The sequence below is a fragment of the Mustelus asterias genome, unplaced genomic scaffold (assembly GCF_964213995.1).
Source record: "Mustelus asterias unplaced genomic scaffold, sMusAst1.hap1.1 HAP1_SCAFFOLD_47, whole genome shotgun sequence".
NCBI classification, from domain to species: Eukaryota; Metazoa; Chordata; class Chondrichthyes; order Carcharhiniformes; family Triakidae; genus Mustelus; species Mustelus asterias.
Genome location: NW_027590122.1, coordinates 865,076 through 879,719, shown reverse-complemented (window position 1 = coordinate 879,719; position 14,644 = coordinate 865,076). Strand labels below are relative to the sequence as shown.

The following is a 14,644-nucleotide window of genomic DNA, read 5'->3' as shown; positions in this document are numbered from 1 at the left end:
GCAGAGCAGGGAGCATTTCCGTGGAGATGCTGCTTCTACCCAGAGTGTAATGGTAATGCTGCTGCACTTTGATACGACTGCTCAGACATTAGTCTGTGTCGGCTCTTATTGATACTGAATAAAATCTAACCACTGTCACCAATAAGGGTTATCACTGGCAATCATTTCAGAGTTTGAGAAAAGGGGAGAAAGGGTTAATTGACTCCCTGAACTCCATTTTCTAACATCGCTGAGTCAAAAATAAAATCCCATCTCCCCCTCTGGTTCCTTTGCCAATTACCTTAGAGGGACTCACTTTCTCTTAAAGAGCCTGCCAACCCCTCTCACCCACTTTCCCTAAAGTGCATCAATCTCATCAGGAAAAGTCCAGAACAATCAAATAATTTTACTGATAAAAGTTTATTGATGAAACAGAACATGGTTAAAACAAACAGAAAATGACTTGAGGATCAAAGACAACCAGAGTAAAAGGATGTTCACAATGTTCTGGACACAAATGGTTTCTCTTCAGCTCCTCTGTCCCCTGTTCCTGTGACTCCCCGCTTTGGACACAGGGACACTGAACCCCGGGGGTCACGTCACCATCAGCCTCGGTCACCCCCCTCCCAAGCCCCGATTGGTTGGAGGCCCATTTCCCAGTCAGTCCTCCAGCGCCTTCCTGTCTCTCTATTAGTGCAACGCCCAGGGCAGTTTCCCAACTGCCATGCAGGCCTGTTATTCGCAGCTAAATTCAGCCCTCAGCTCCGTCGCCTGGCTGTCATTGACACGAGCAACAGAGACAGAAAGGTGCCCCAGGCTCAAATGGGAAGTCAAAACTTGTGGCTCTAAACCAACACTTCAACATTTGTCAGTCAAATCCATGTTATTTACACTGGGAGTTTTTATGATGAGATTAATTGATGTGTTCGGCTGGTCAGCAAGCTCGAGAAGCACTGATTCCAGATTGTTCAATACTTCTGCCTTGAATCGCAAAATCTTCTCACTTTATCCCCTTCCTGAACTGAATTCCATCATCCTGAGCAGCTGTGGGTGTCACCTCTCTGTGTAAACTCCTGCCCCTTTTTATAAGGCTCTCTCATTCCTTATTGTGGGTCAATTCTTTAATGGTTGAGGATCGCTCTGTGATGTAGTGAGTGTTTATCCGGTCAATCAATGTTTCTGATGTCAGTCACAACGTCCATCGTTACTTTTCACCTGCTTCTTACTCTGTGTTTTATAAAAATAAAGTTTTTAAACTTTTACAGAATGGTCAGCTTTAAGGTTTCTGTAGTTGGTGATGAGGTCATCCAAAGGTCAAAGCCTCTCTTTTCTCCTTCCCGTTTAACGAAGGGGTTGTGTGAAATATTCCATTCAGGGGGAGGTGGTGGGAATGTCGCTGGCCGAGTAATGCAGAGACCAGCAAAGGATCTGGGGTCAGGCAGCTGGTGGGATTTGAATTCAGTGAATCAATCTGGAATTATATAAAGTTAGTCTCAGTAACGGTGACCATGAAATTGTCATCGATTGTTGTAAAAACCCATCCAGTTCACCCTATTAATGCTCCCTATTAGGGAAGGAAATCTGCCATCCTTACCCGGTCTGGCCTACATGTGAATCCAGACCCACACAGCGATGTGGGTGAATCTTAACTGCCCCTCTGAAATGGCTGAGCAAGTCACTCCATTCAAGGGCAATCGTTCTAGACACCCACCACCCTCTGTGAAAAAATTGCCCCTCTGGACCCTTTTGTATCTCTCCCCTCTCACTTTAAACCTATGCCCTCTGTCTGTGTGGAGTTTGCACATTCTCCCCGTGTCTGCGTAGGTTTCCTCCGGGTTCTCCAGTTTCCTCCCACAAGGCTAAATTCTCATTCAGTGTACCCGAACAGGTGCCGCGGTGCAGCGATTAGGGGATTTTCACAATAACTTCATTGCAGTATTAATGTAAGCCCACTTGTGACTAATAAATAAACGTTACTTTACTTAGACCTCTATAAGATCACCCCCAAGTCTCTTACGCTCCAGGGAAAAAACACCCAGTCTATCCAGCCTCTCCTTATACCTTAAACCATCAAGGCCTGGTAGCATGCTAGTAAATCTTTTCTGCACTCTTTCTAGTTTAATAATATCCTTTCTATAATCGGGTGACCAGAACTGTATACAGTATTTCAAGTGTGGCCTTACCAATGTCTTGTACAACTTCAACAAGACGTCCCAACTCCTGTATTCAATGTTCTGACCGATGAAACCAAGCATGCTGAATGCCTTCTTCACCACTCTGTCCACCTGTGACTCCACTTTCAAGGAACTATGAACATGTACCTCTAGATCTCTTTGTTTTATAGCTCTCTCCAACACCCTGCCATTAACTAAGTAAGTCCTGCCCTGATTCAGTCTACCAAAATGCATCACCTCGCATTTATCTAAATTAAACTGCATTTGCCATTCATCAGGCCACTAGCCCAATTGATCAAGATCCCGTTGCAATCTGAGATAACCTTCTTCACTGTCCACTGTGCCACCAATCTTGGTGTCATCTGCAAACTTACTAACCATGCCTCCTATATTCTCATCCAAATCATTATTATAAATGACAAATAAGAGTAGGCTCAGCATTGATCCCTGTGGTGCACCACTGGTCACAGGCCTCCAGTTTGAAAAACAACCCTCTATAACCACCCCCTGTCTTCTATCATCCAGCCAATTTTGTATCCATTTAGCTACTTCACCCTGGATCCCATGAGATTTAACCTTATGCAACACCTCCCTTGCTAAAGTCCTCATTAGATATCAATTCAACCTGTTACCGACATTTCACTGAACCAGTCTATATTTTCATCACCAGACTACACTGGCAGCAATGTCAACATCTTTCTAACTTGATCGATTCTATTGAGGAGCTGACAAGGGTGACCATTGAGGGTAGAGCTGATTGAAGTCTATAAAATTATGAGGGACAGAGATAGGGTTGACAGTCAGAATCTTTTTCCCCAGAGTTAAAATTTCTAATACTAGGGGGCATGCACTTCAGGAGAGAGGGGGAAAGTTCAAAAGAGATGTGAGGGGCAAGTTTTTCCTTTACACAGAGAGTGGTCGTGTCTGGAACACGCTGCAGCACAGGTGGTGGAGGCAGATACGATAGGGGCGTTTAGATAAACACATAAATATGCAAGGAATATGGACCAAGGGCAGGCAGAATGGATAAGTTTAATTTGGCATCATGTTCGACCCAATATCGTGGGCTGAAGGGTCTGTTCCTGTGCTGTACTGTTCTACGTTCTATTAGTGATCTCCATTTAGAAAAAGGAAATAAAGGCACTGGAGAAGGGTCAAGAAAGATTCACAAGAATAATCCCAGAACTGTAATCACTTGTGAACTCGCTGGTGTTTCACCAAGTTTTCTGACCGAGTGAATCCCTTCCCACACACAGAGCAGGTGACCAGCCTCTGCCCAGTGTGAACTCGCTGATGTACCCGTAGGTTGCATGACTGAGCGAATCCCTTCCCACAGTCAGAGCAGCTGAACGGTCTCTCCCCAGTGTGAATGCGCTGGTGGGTAATCAGTTCATGAGAGCTTTTGAAGCCACTCCCACAGTCAGAACATTTAAAGGGTCTCTCCTGGGTGTGAGTGATGTTGTGTCTGCGGAGGCTGGATAACTGAGTGAATCCTTTCGCACACACCAAGCAGGTGAATGGTCTCTCCCTGGTGTGAACTCGCTGATGGTTCAGCAATGCTGAAGATATTCTAAATCTCTTTGAGCAGTGAGAGCAGCTGAACGGCCTCTCCTCAGTGTGAATGCGCTGGTGGACGATCAGTTTCTGAGAGCTTTTGAAGCCATTCCCACAGTCACAGCATTTAAAGGGTCTCTCATTGGTATGAATGACTCGGTGTGTCTTCAGGCTGGATGACTGAGTGAATCCCTTCCCACACACAGAGCAGGTGAACGGTCTCTCCCCAGTGTGAACTCGCTGGTGTATCTGCAGGTTGGATGAAGTTCTAAATTTCTTTGTGCAGTGAGAGCAGCTGAACGGTCTGTCCTCAGTGTGAATGCGCTGGTGGGACACCAGATCCTGAGAGGTTTTAAAACCACTCCCACAGTCATAGCATTTAAATGGTCTCTCATTGGTGTGAGTGAGATTGTGTTTCTGCAGGCTGGATAACTGAGTGAATCCCTTCCCACACACAGAGCAGGTGAATGGTCTCTCCCCAGTGTGACTGCGTTGATGAATTTCCAGCTGAGATGGGGATATGAATCCCTTCCCACAGTCCCCACATTTCCATGGTTTCTCCATGGTGCGGGTGTCCTTGTGACTCTCCAGGTTAAACAATCAGTTAAATCTCACACAGAACACGGGTACAGTCTCTCCACCGCTGTGAATGCTGCGATGTATTTTCAGGCTGTGTAACTGGTTAAAGCTCTTTCCACACTCAGTGCACTGGAACACTCTCACTCGGGTCTGTGTATCTCAGTGCATTTCTAATCACAGCGATGTTTACAATCTTTTGAAGCCAAGAGGCCAAACAAACATTTCTCCTGTTAGATTCAAAGGCCAATGATATTCAGGTCCCAAGAAATCGAGTCACTCTGTCAGATCGAGAGGTGGTGTTGGAGATTTCTGTCTGATTTCTCCTTGTCTAATATCCTGTAAGTCAATTTAGAAAAAAACATCGCAATTCAGAATACGATCGAAATTCAAATCTCCATTTCTAGTTTCTATGGAGCGTTCATTAAAGACACAGTCATGGAGCATTAAACTTGCCGAGCAGGGCCTCCCGTATCAGCACACAGGCAGCTGCTTTGTGAGACTGCCGGCAGTACAGACAAGTCAGAGATAAGGGTGTCTTGAGAAGAGAGATTCATTGTGAAAGCTCAGGGACGGTTGATAAGATGCAGCAATTCTATGATTCTAATGAACGTTCTTTCCTCTCCCATTCCCCAAAAGCTGTAAATCTCCATCCCACACACTCTCCCTCCATTCTCACTCTGCTGTATCTAATATTCACCCTCCCAATTCTCCTGAAGGTGCTGATTGAGGCTGATTGACAGATCCATGCTCACTGCTTCCTGTCCTGGACACAGAGACCATAACAAATAGGAGCTGCAGTCAGCATTCGGCCCATGGAGTCTGCTCAACCATTCATTGAGATTATTGGTTGATCTACCTCTGCATTATTTTCCCCACACTGTCCCCCATATCCATCGATATCTTCAATATCTAGAAACCTATCAATCCCTCTCTTGAAAATTCTTGATGACTGAGGCTCTATAGTCCTCTGGGGTAGAGAATCCAAAACATCACCACATCCTTGAGTGAAGAAATCCTTCCTCATCTGAGCTTTCTCTCCATTTTCCAGCCTGTTCCCAATAATTATTGACTCCCTTGTCATTCAAAAACTGTCTAACTCATCCTTGAATATATTCAATCCCTCCACTGGTCCCTATGGAAGAGAAATCTAGATACTAACAATTCTCTGAGGGAAGAGATTGTTGGAAATATATAATATAGCTGCAGTCCAAAATTACACAGCCAGATATAATAAGTGTATTTTATTACAGAGCTATAAATAATATATCTAATCTGTGCCATATAACAACAGGGGAGTGGATAGCCTCGTGGTATTATCGCCAGACTATTAATCCAGAAACTCAGCTAATGTTCTGGGGACCCAGGTTCGAATCCTGCCACGGCAGATGGTGGAATTTGAATTTAAAAACAAAATCTAGAATTAAGAATCTACTGATGACCATGAAACCATTGTCGATTGACCAAAGAAACCCATCTGGTTCATTAATGTGCTTTAGGGAAGGAAATCTGCCGTCCTTACCCAGCCTGGCCTACATGTGACTCCAGAGCCACAGCAATGTGGTTGACTCTCAACCAGCTTCTGAAATGGCCTAGCGAGCCATTCACTTCAAGGGCAATTAGGGATGGGTGATAAATGCTGGCCCAGCCTGCAATGCCCGTGGCCCAAGGATGAATAAAAAACAACCCAACATCAGACACGTCTCTGTCCGATATTAGTTTACCGTCCCCTTTAATATATTTCAGAAATTAGATGGGCACATGAAGGAAATAAAGTTGCAGGGGAAAGGGGATATAGAAAGGGAATGGGACTGACTGGATTGTTCTACAGAGAGTCGGCATGGATTCGAGTTACTGAATGGACTCCTTCTGCGCTGTAATGACTCGATGAGTGGAAATATATAACATAGCTTCAGTGTTACATTACAAAACGAGAAATAATAATAAATGTACTTTGTTACAGAACCATAAATAATATATCAAATCTACAATATAACAACACGAGGCATATCTCTGTCCTGTGTTAATTTATTGTCCTTTTAAATGTCAGCCATCTCCTCAGGAAACCAGCCCTTTAATTGTGAACATTAGGAAAGGGACTTTTTAGCCAGACAAATCAATGTGTCAAGCTGAGGGAGCAAAGGATGTCAATGTCTTTAAGAGAAATTGCAGTGTTAATATAAGCCTTACTTGTGACTAATAAATAAACTTTAAACTTTAGGGGCGGCACGGTAGCACAGTGGTTAGCACTGCTGCTTCACAGCTCCAGGGTCCCGGGTTCGATTGGGTCACTGTCTGTGTGGAGTTTGCACATTCTCCTCGTGTCTGCGTGGGTTTCCTCCGGGTGCTCCGGTTTCCTCCCACAGTCCAAAGATGTGCGGGTTAGGTTGATTGGCCCGGTTAAAAATTTCCCCTTAGAGTTCTGAGATGCGTGGATTAGCGGGTAAATATGTGGGGGTAGGGCCTGGGTGGGATTGTGGTCGGTGCAGACTCGATGGGCTGAATGGCCTCTTTCTGCACTGTAGGGTTTCTATGAGTTCTATAATATAAACTACCCAATTCTCCTGAAGGTGCTAATTAATGCTGATCGACACTCACCATTTCATGTTCCTGACAGATCATAAGAAATAGTTAGAAATTCAGCCCACCAAGCTGTTCAATTGAATTTTTTTAATTCATTCATGGGACATGGATGTTGCTGGCTGGCCAGCATTTATTCCCCATCCCTAGTAGCCCTTGGAGGGCAGTTGAGAGTCAACCACATTGTTGTGGCTTTGGAGTCACATGAAGGCCAGACCAATTAAGGATGGCAGATTTCATTCCCTGAAGGACATTCGTGAATCGAAAGGGTTACATGGTCATCAGTAATTTCTTAATTCCAGATATTTTTAATTGAATTCAAATTCCACCAGCTGCTGTGGGGCGGGATTGTTGTCGGTGCAGATGGGCTGAATGGCCTCCTTCTGTACTGTAGGGATTCTATGATTCTATGGCAGGATTCAAACCCGGGTCCCCAGAACATTAGCTGAGTTTCTGAATTAATAGTCCAGCAATAATACCACAAGGCCATCGTCTCCCCATCAAGATCATGGCTGATCTGATTGTGATCTTAACTCCACTTTTCTTCCTGTCACCCTTGACTCCCTTTTCGATCAAAAATCTCTGTGTTTTGAGTATATTTAATGATGCAGCCTCCACTGCTCTCTGGGGAAGAGAATTGCAAAGACTAACGGCCCTCTGAGGGAAGACATTTCTCCTCCTCGCCATCAGAAATGGGGGAGCCTTTATTTTGACAATCTGCCGACTAATTCTGGAATCCCCAACATTGGAAACATCCTCTCTTCATCTATACTAATCACTACCTCACAATGTGATGTCAATACTATGATCACCTCTAAACTCCAGTCAGTACAGGCCCAAACTTTCCTCCCAAAACAACACCTTCATCCCAGGTATCAGCCTGCAGATCCTTCTCTGAACTGACAATGACAGAGAGGTGATCAGGGAGGGCAGGGGTGAAACAAAGCAATGGATGGACATGGATTCAGATCTACAGTAATGGAGTCACACCAGCCCAGAGACGTGGAACCAGAGTACAGATAACAGAGCACAGCACGAAAATTCAAAATTATAGGTAAATGTTCAACAATACTCACCTCTGAAACAATTTCACTGTTTTCTAATTTAAAACCTGCGGCTGGAAAGATGTCAGAAGCACTGGAATCAGAGAAAAATTGCAATGTTCAAATATTCTAACTCCCTGCAAAAGGAGATTACAAGAGTCATGTGTTAATTGTGGCTTGAAATTAAGAAATACACATTTTTGGGGGGGTTTGAGATTGCTGTAAAAATCCTCTTCTTCTAACCATCTGTAAAAGGAGATTCCAAAATCACAGAATCTCTGCAGTGCAGAAGGAGGCCTTTTAGCCCATCGAGTCGGCACCAAGTTTCTAACAGATCACCTTTACTCAGGCCCTATACCTGAAACCTGATGTACGTACATCACTAATCCTTTCCTTCCCCCTCATCTTGGGACACAAAGGGACAATTTAGCATGGTCGATCAACCCACTCTTTGGAGTGTGGGAGGAAACCAGAGCACCCAGAGGAAACCCACACAGACAGAGGGGGAATGTGCAAACTCATACAGACAATCACCCGAGGCTGGAATTGAACCGGGTCTCTGGCGCTATGAGACAGAAGTGCTAACCACTGTGTCACCCCCAACAGTCATTTGTCCGCCCTGAATATAAATCCATAACATTCTCCCCTCCTGTTTTCTAGCATAAGATTACTTAAGATGGAATATACTTACATTGGAAGCTATTCAGACAAGGTTCATGAGCTGATTTCGGGCATGAAGGGGTCTGTTTTATGAGGAAAGGTTAGGCAGGGTGCATCTGTGCTCATTGGATTTTAGATAAATGAGATGTGATTGTTGGAGTGAAATTAAGACTGTGACCTTTGAAAGTTAATGCGTACGTGACTACAGGACCGGCTGCACCCAGCACTTATCCTGTGGTTAACAAAGATCATTCTGTTGCTGACTAAATAACGAACTAACCTTTGAGCTACAGCTTGTTATTGTATAAAAAATACGGAACAGACAAAAAAAACCAGACCGCGAGATCCAGATGGTCAGCTTAGCTTAAGATAAAGCGGAACCGAAACTTGTGGGCTTTTGTTAACGGTTGTTTTTGAAGGAATGTGATTGGAGGTCAATTATTGCAAGGGGAGGACAATTGGCTAAATACAGGTAAGCACCCAAAGCTAATGACGAAGTAACCGCTAATGTCTGTATGATTAAAGTGTATAAAAGACGACGGGCCGCTGCTCCAAATTGAGAAGGTGAAAGGCAGCATCCATGAACCCGGCCTGTCAGTCAATGACTCAAACATTGTCTCTCCTGGTCACCCAAATCCTGAAGCTCCGCCCACTGGCCGCGCATGCGCTCTGCTCCCCGCTAAACAAAGATGGCGGCCGCGGCACCGGGCCTGATCCCGGATAAAATCCCCGGACCTGCAAACCCGGGACCGGAAGGCTCTTATTCAGGCCTCGCGCCCTACAGCAGATGTTTATGAAGCCTCTGCTCCCTCCCCACCCCAACTCCCGGCTCCATTCCTCCCTCCGCCCCACCGATTCTCACCCCTTGAAACAAGCGTCGCGGGGCTCCGAGCAAAGTGACACTGCGCATGCCCCAGATACAGCGCTGCGCCTGCGTACTGGGCTCCTGTGGCGTGAATAGGGCACTTTCACACCCGCAACGAATGCTGGGCAATAACCGCCATTGAAACTTCATACAGTTAATTCAAAATAACATTGAGGTAAATTAATGAAATATTGAGATTTGGGGATCTGCTGTGCTCTATTTCTCAAAGTTCTGCTGCAGGACCATGCAATGGTTTCAAAGCTTTTTACCGTTTCCCCTCTCACTCCTCCCTTTATGGTGCTGATTCTGGCTGGGTTCAATCGCACAGTCACTGGTTCTTCTCTCTGTCCCTGATACTGAATATTCACTCTTTTAGAGAATGATACAGCATAAATAGAAACCATTTGGCCCATTATGTCTCTGCAGGCTCTCTGGAAGATCTATCCAATTAATTCCACAGCCCGGCTGCTCGAGTCAGAACAATGCATATCTGCTGTAGTAATCTGAGACAAAGAACAAAGAACAATACAGCACAGGAACAGGCCCTTCGGCCCTCCAAGACCATGCCGCTCCCTGGTCCAAACTAGACCATTCTTTTGTATCCCTCCATTCCCACTCCATTCATATGGCTATCGAGATAAGTCTTAAACGTTCCCAGTGTGTCCGCCTCCACCACCTTGCCTGGCAGCGCATTCCAGGCCCCCACCACCCTCTGTGTAAAATATGTCCTTCTGATATCTGTGTTAAACCTCCCTCCCTTCACCTTGAACCTATGACCCCTCGTGAACGTCACCACCGACCTGGGGAAAAGCTTCCCACCGTTCACCCTATTTATGCCTTTCAAAATTTTATACACCTCTATTAAGTCTCCCCTCATCCTCCGTCTTTCCAGGGAGAACAACCCCAGTTTACCCAATCTCTCCTCATAACTAAGCCCCTCCATACCAGGCAACATCCTGGTAAACCTCCTCTGTACTCTCTCCAAAGCCTCCACGTCCCTTCTGGTAGTGTGGCGACCAGAACTGGACGCAGTATTCCAAATGCGGCCGAACCAACGTTCTATACATCTGCAACATCAGACCCCAACTTTTATACTCGATGCCCCGTCCTATAAAGGCAAGCATGCCATATGCCTTCTTCACCACCTTCTCCACCTGTGACGTCACCTTCAAGGATCTGTGGACTTGCACACACAGGTCCCTCTGCGTATCTACACCCTTTATGGTTCTGCCATTTATCGTATAGCTCCTCCCTACATTATTTCTACCAAAATGCAACACTTCGCATTGATCAGGATTGAACTCCATCTGCCATTTCTTTGCCCAAATTTCCAGCCTATCTATATCCTTCTGTAGCTTCTGACAATGCTCCTCACTATCTGCAAGTCCTGCCAATTTTGTGTCGTCCGCAAACTTACTGATCACCCCAGTTACACCTTCTTCCAGATCGTTTATGTGACCAAGCCAGTTCTCCACCCATCTAGCCACCTCCCCATTTATGCCATGAGATCCAACCTTTTTCACCAGCCTACCATGAGGGACTTTGTCAAACGCTTTACTAAAGTCCATATAGATGACATCCACGGCCCTTCCCTCGTCAACCATTCTGGTCACTTCTTCAAATAACTCCACCAGGTTAGTGAGGCATGACCTCCCTCTCACAAAACCATGCTGACTATCGTTAATGAGTTTATTCCTTTCTAAATGCGCATACATCCTATCTCTAAGAATCTTCTCCGACAACTTCCCCACCAGGGACGTCAAGCTCACCAGCCTATAATTACCCAGGTTATCCTTCCTACCCTTCTTAAATAACGGGACCACATTAGCTATCCTCCACTCCTCTGGGACCTCACCTGTGTCCAGTGACGAGACAAAGATTTGCGTCAGAGGCCCAGCGATTTCATCTCTCGTCTCCCTGAGCAGCCTTGGTAGATTCCATCAGGCCCTGGGGATTTGTCAGTCTTTATATTCTCTAACAAACCTAACACTTCCTCCCTTGTAATGGAGATTTTCTCCAACGGTTCAGCACTCCCCTCCGAGACACTCCCAGTCAACACATCCCTCTCCTTTGTGAATACCGACGCAAAGTATTCATTTCGGATCTCCCCTACTTCTTTGGGCTCCAAGCATAATTCCCCACTTTTGTCCCTGAGAGGTCTGATTTTTTTCCCTGACAACCCTTTTGTTCCTAACGTATGAATAAAATGCCTTGGGATTCTCCTTAATCCTGTCTGCCAAGAACATTTCGTGACCCCTTTTTGCCCTTCTAATTCCCCGTTTGAGTTCTTTCCTACTTTCTTTGTACTCCTCCAGAGCTCCCTCCGTTTTTAGCTGCCTGGACCTAACATACGCCTCTCTTTTCATTTTGACCAGTCCCTCAATTTCCCTGGTTATCCACGGTTCTCGAATCCTACCCTTCCTATCCTTTTTTACAGGCACATGCCTGTCCTGTAGCCCTAACAACTGTTCCTTAAAAGACTCCCACATGCCAGATGTGGATTTACCCTCAAACAGCCTCTCCCAATCAAGAGCTGCCAATTTCTGCCTAATCCCACTAAAGTTAGCCTTCCCCCAATCCAACACCTTACCCTTGGGACACCACTCATCCTTTTCCACCCACACACACAACACGTGTACAGTTTCTCCCAGCTGTGAATAGTGTGATGTTTTCATAGCCTGTGTTACTGGTCCACAGAGAATCAAATGGGTTTGAGAAAACGAATGTATTCCTTCAGTGCCGTGATGACTCTGATTGAAAGATACAGCGTAGCTACATTTATTATGATCCTAATCTAGTAAATAAGAAATGCACTGCATTAGGAAATGATAAAAAGGTCAAACGGGTAACTGAAATGTCTCCTCACAGTCTCTAGATTTCCACGGTTTCTCCCGAATGTGACTGTAGTTGTGAATGGTGCTGTTTCCTTCCGTGTTCAAAGTTCCCTGCTTTTCAATTTACTATAAATTGTGCAGCTCCATCCAATGCTGATTTGATGTTTTGTGTGAGCTTCCTGACCCCAGATCCTCCCTTTATAAGACCAATTATATTAACATCTATAACAGAGCTGGAGTTTTTTTTCAATTCAGCAGAAACAGGCCAAAATGAACATGATTCAATCTGAATATTAACAGGAAAATTCCAACCACAATAGTTCCTTGTGAATTCGCTGGTGGCTCAGCAGATTGGCTGAGGTGACAAATCCCTTTCCACACTGGGAGCAGGTGACGGCTTCTCCCTAGTGTGAATTTGCTGGTGCCTTGCTAGGTGGGATGGCGTACTGAATCCCTTCCCACACTGGGAGCAGATGAAAGGTCTCTCCTCAGTGTGAATACGCTGGTGTGTCAGCAGATGGGATGACTGAGTGAATCCCTTCCCACACTGAGAGCAGGTGAATGGTCTCTCCCCAGTGTGAATTCGCTGGTGTATCAGCAGGTAAGATTGGTTAATGAATCCGTTCCCACACCGGGAGCAAGTGAACGGTCTCTCCCCAGTGTGAAGTTGCTCGTGTCTCAGTAAATTGGCAGAGTCAGCAAACCCCTTCCCACACTGGGAGCAGGTGAACGGTTTCTCCCCAGAGTGAATTCGCTGGTGCATTGCTAGGTGGGATGGCCTATTGAATCCCTTCCCACAATGGGAGCAGGTGAATGGCTTCTCCCCAGTGTGAACTCGTTGGTGTATCAGCAGGTTGGATGACTGAGTGAATCCCTTCCCACACACAGAGCAAGTGTACGGCCTCTCCCCAGTGTGATCTCGCTGGTGTATCAGCAGTTTGGCTGAGCGAGTGAATCCCTTCCCACACTGAGAGCAGGTAAATGGTCTCTCCCCAGTGTGAACCCGCTGGTGTAACAGCAGAGTGGATAACTGAGCGAATCCTTTCCCACACTGGGAACAGATGAAAGGCCTCTCCCCAGTGTGAACTCGCTGGTGTGTCAGCAGATAAGATTGGTTAGTGAATCCCTTCCCACATCTGGAGCAGGTGAACGGCCTCTCCCCAGTGTGAACTCGCTCGTGTCTCAGCAGATTGGATGAGTCAGCAAATCCCTTCCCACACTGGGAGCAGGTGAACGGTTTCTCCCCAGTGTGAACTCGCTGGTGCATTGCCAGGTGGGAGGGTCTATTGAATCCCTTCCCACACTCAGAGCACGTGAATGGTTTCTCCCCAGTGTGAATTTGCTGATGTCTTGCTAGGTGGGATGGCCTATTGAATCCCTTCCCACACTCGGAGCAGGTGAATGGCTTCTCTCCAGTGTGACTGCACCGATGAATCTCCAGTTGGGATGAGAAATCGAATCCTTTCCCACAGTCCCCACATGCTAAATCTCTGTTATGACTGCAATTATGTTCTGAAAGACCAGATGATAAGTTGAAGTCTTGTCCACACACAGAACACATGTATGGTTTCTCTCCACTGTGAATGGTGCATTTTTCTTCCATGTTCAAAATGCAATGATATTCAGGTTACAATAAATTGGCCGCCTCCATCAGATTCTGATATGATGTTTGGTTTCAGTTTCCAAACTCCAAATCCTTTTCTAAAACCCTGTGAAATTGATTTAAAACGGAAAAAAGGGAGTGAGAGAGAACCCACAAAAAGACAAAGGTAGCTTGTGAAATTGAGCTGAATGAATCTGGGAATTTGTGGGGCCGGCATTGCTGGCTTGTCATAAAAATCCAACTGGTTCCCCAATGTTCTCAAGGAATGAAACCTGCCACCCAGTCTGGATCTACACAAGACTGTGGACACTGTGGGAGGAGACAAAGAAAAATAGGAGAGAGCCGGGGTGAAGGAGAGGGATTTTATACATCTACAACTCAACAAGAACTTTGACAGAATCTCCCAAACCCTCAACCTCCATGACCAAGGACCAGGGTAGTAGGTTAGAAAGGAACCCCATCAACTCCAAGTTCCCCTACAACTTACACATCATGCTGACTTGTCTGAAATCCTGTACTAAAAGAACATGAACTTTTTTTTATATAACTACTGGGAAGACTGAACCCATTGTGTTCAGTCCCCACTGCAAATTCCACTCCCTCGCCAGCAACTCTATCCCTCCTCCTGGCAACTGAAAGAGGCAGATCCAGGCTGTTCACAACTGTAGTGAAATATATCACCCCAGGTTGAGCTTCCAACCACATATTCAGATCATCATCAAGGCTGCCTACTTCCATGGAGACAGAGGTTCAAGGTGAGAGAGGGAAAGTTTCAA

At 45.7% G+C, this 14,644-nt stretch overlaps 1 protein-coding gene across 3 annotated transcripts in view; it reads right to left on the bottom strand.

The window, feature by feature from the left end:
• Positions 1–14,644, bottom strand: part of LOC144483143 (uncharacterized) — a 40,893-nt gene that overhangs the window by 11,836 nt on the left and 14,413 nt on the right. Inside the window, exons 2-3 of one of the 3 annotated variants that reach the window (XM_078201936.1) lie at positions 12,793–13,686; positions 3,300–3,552 (exon numbers count right to left, since the gene is read on the bottom strand). The exons of 1 other annotated variant lie outside the window; for it this stretch is intronic. In XM_078201936.1, the coding sequence (XP_078058062.1) occupies positions 3,345–3,552; positions 12,793–13,686 (1,102 nt within the window). In that variant the 3' untranslated portion in view covers positions 3,300–3,344. Of the gene's footprint in view, positions 1–3,299; positions 3,553–12,193; positions 13,975–14,644 lie in introns of those variants that run through there. One more of the 3 variants, XM_078201932.1, reaches the window with a different exon arrangement.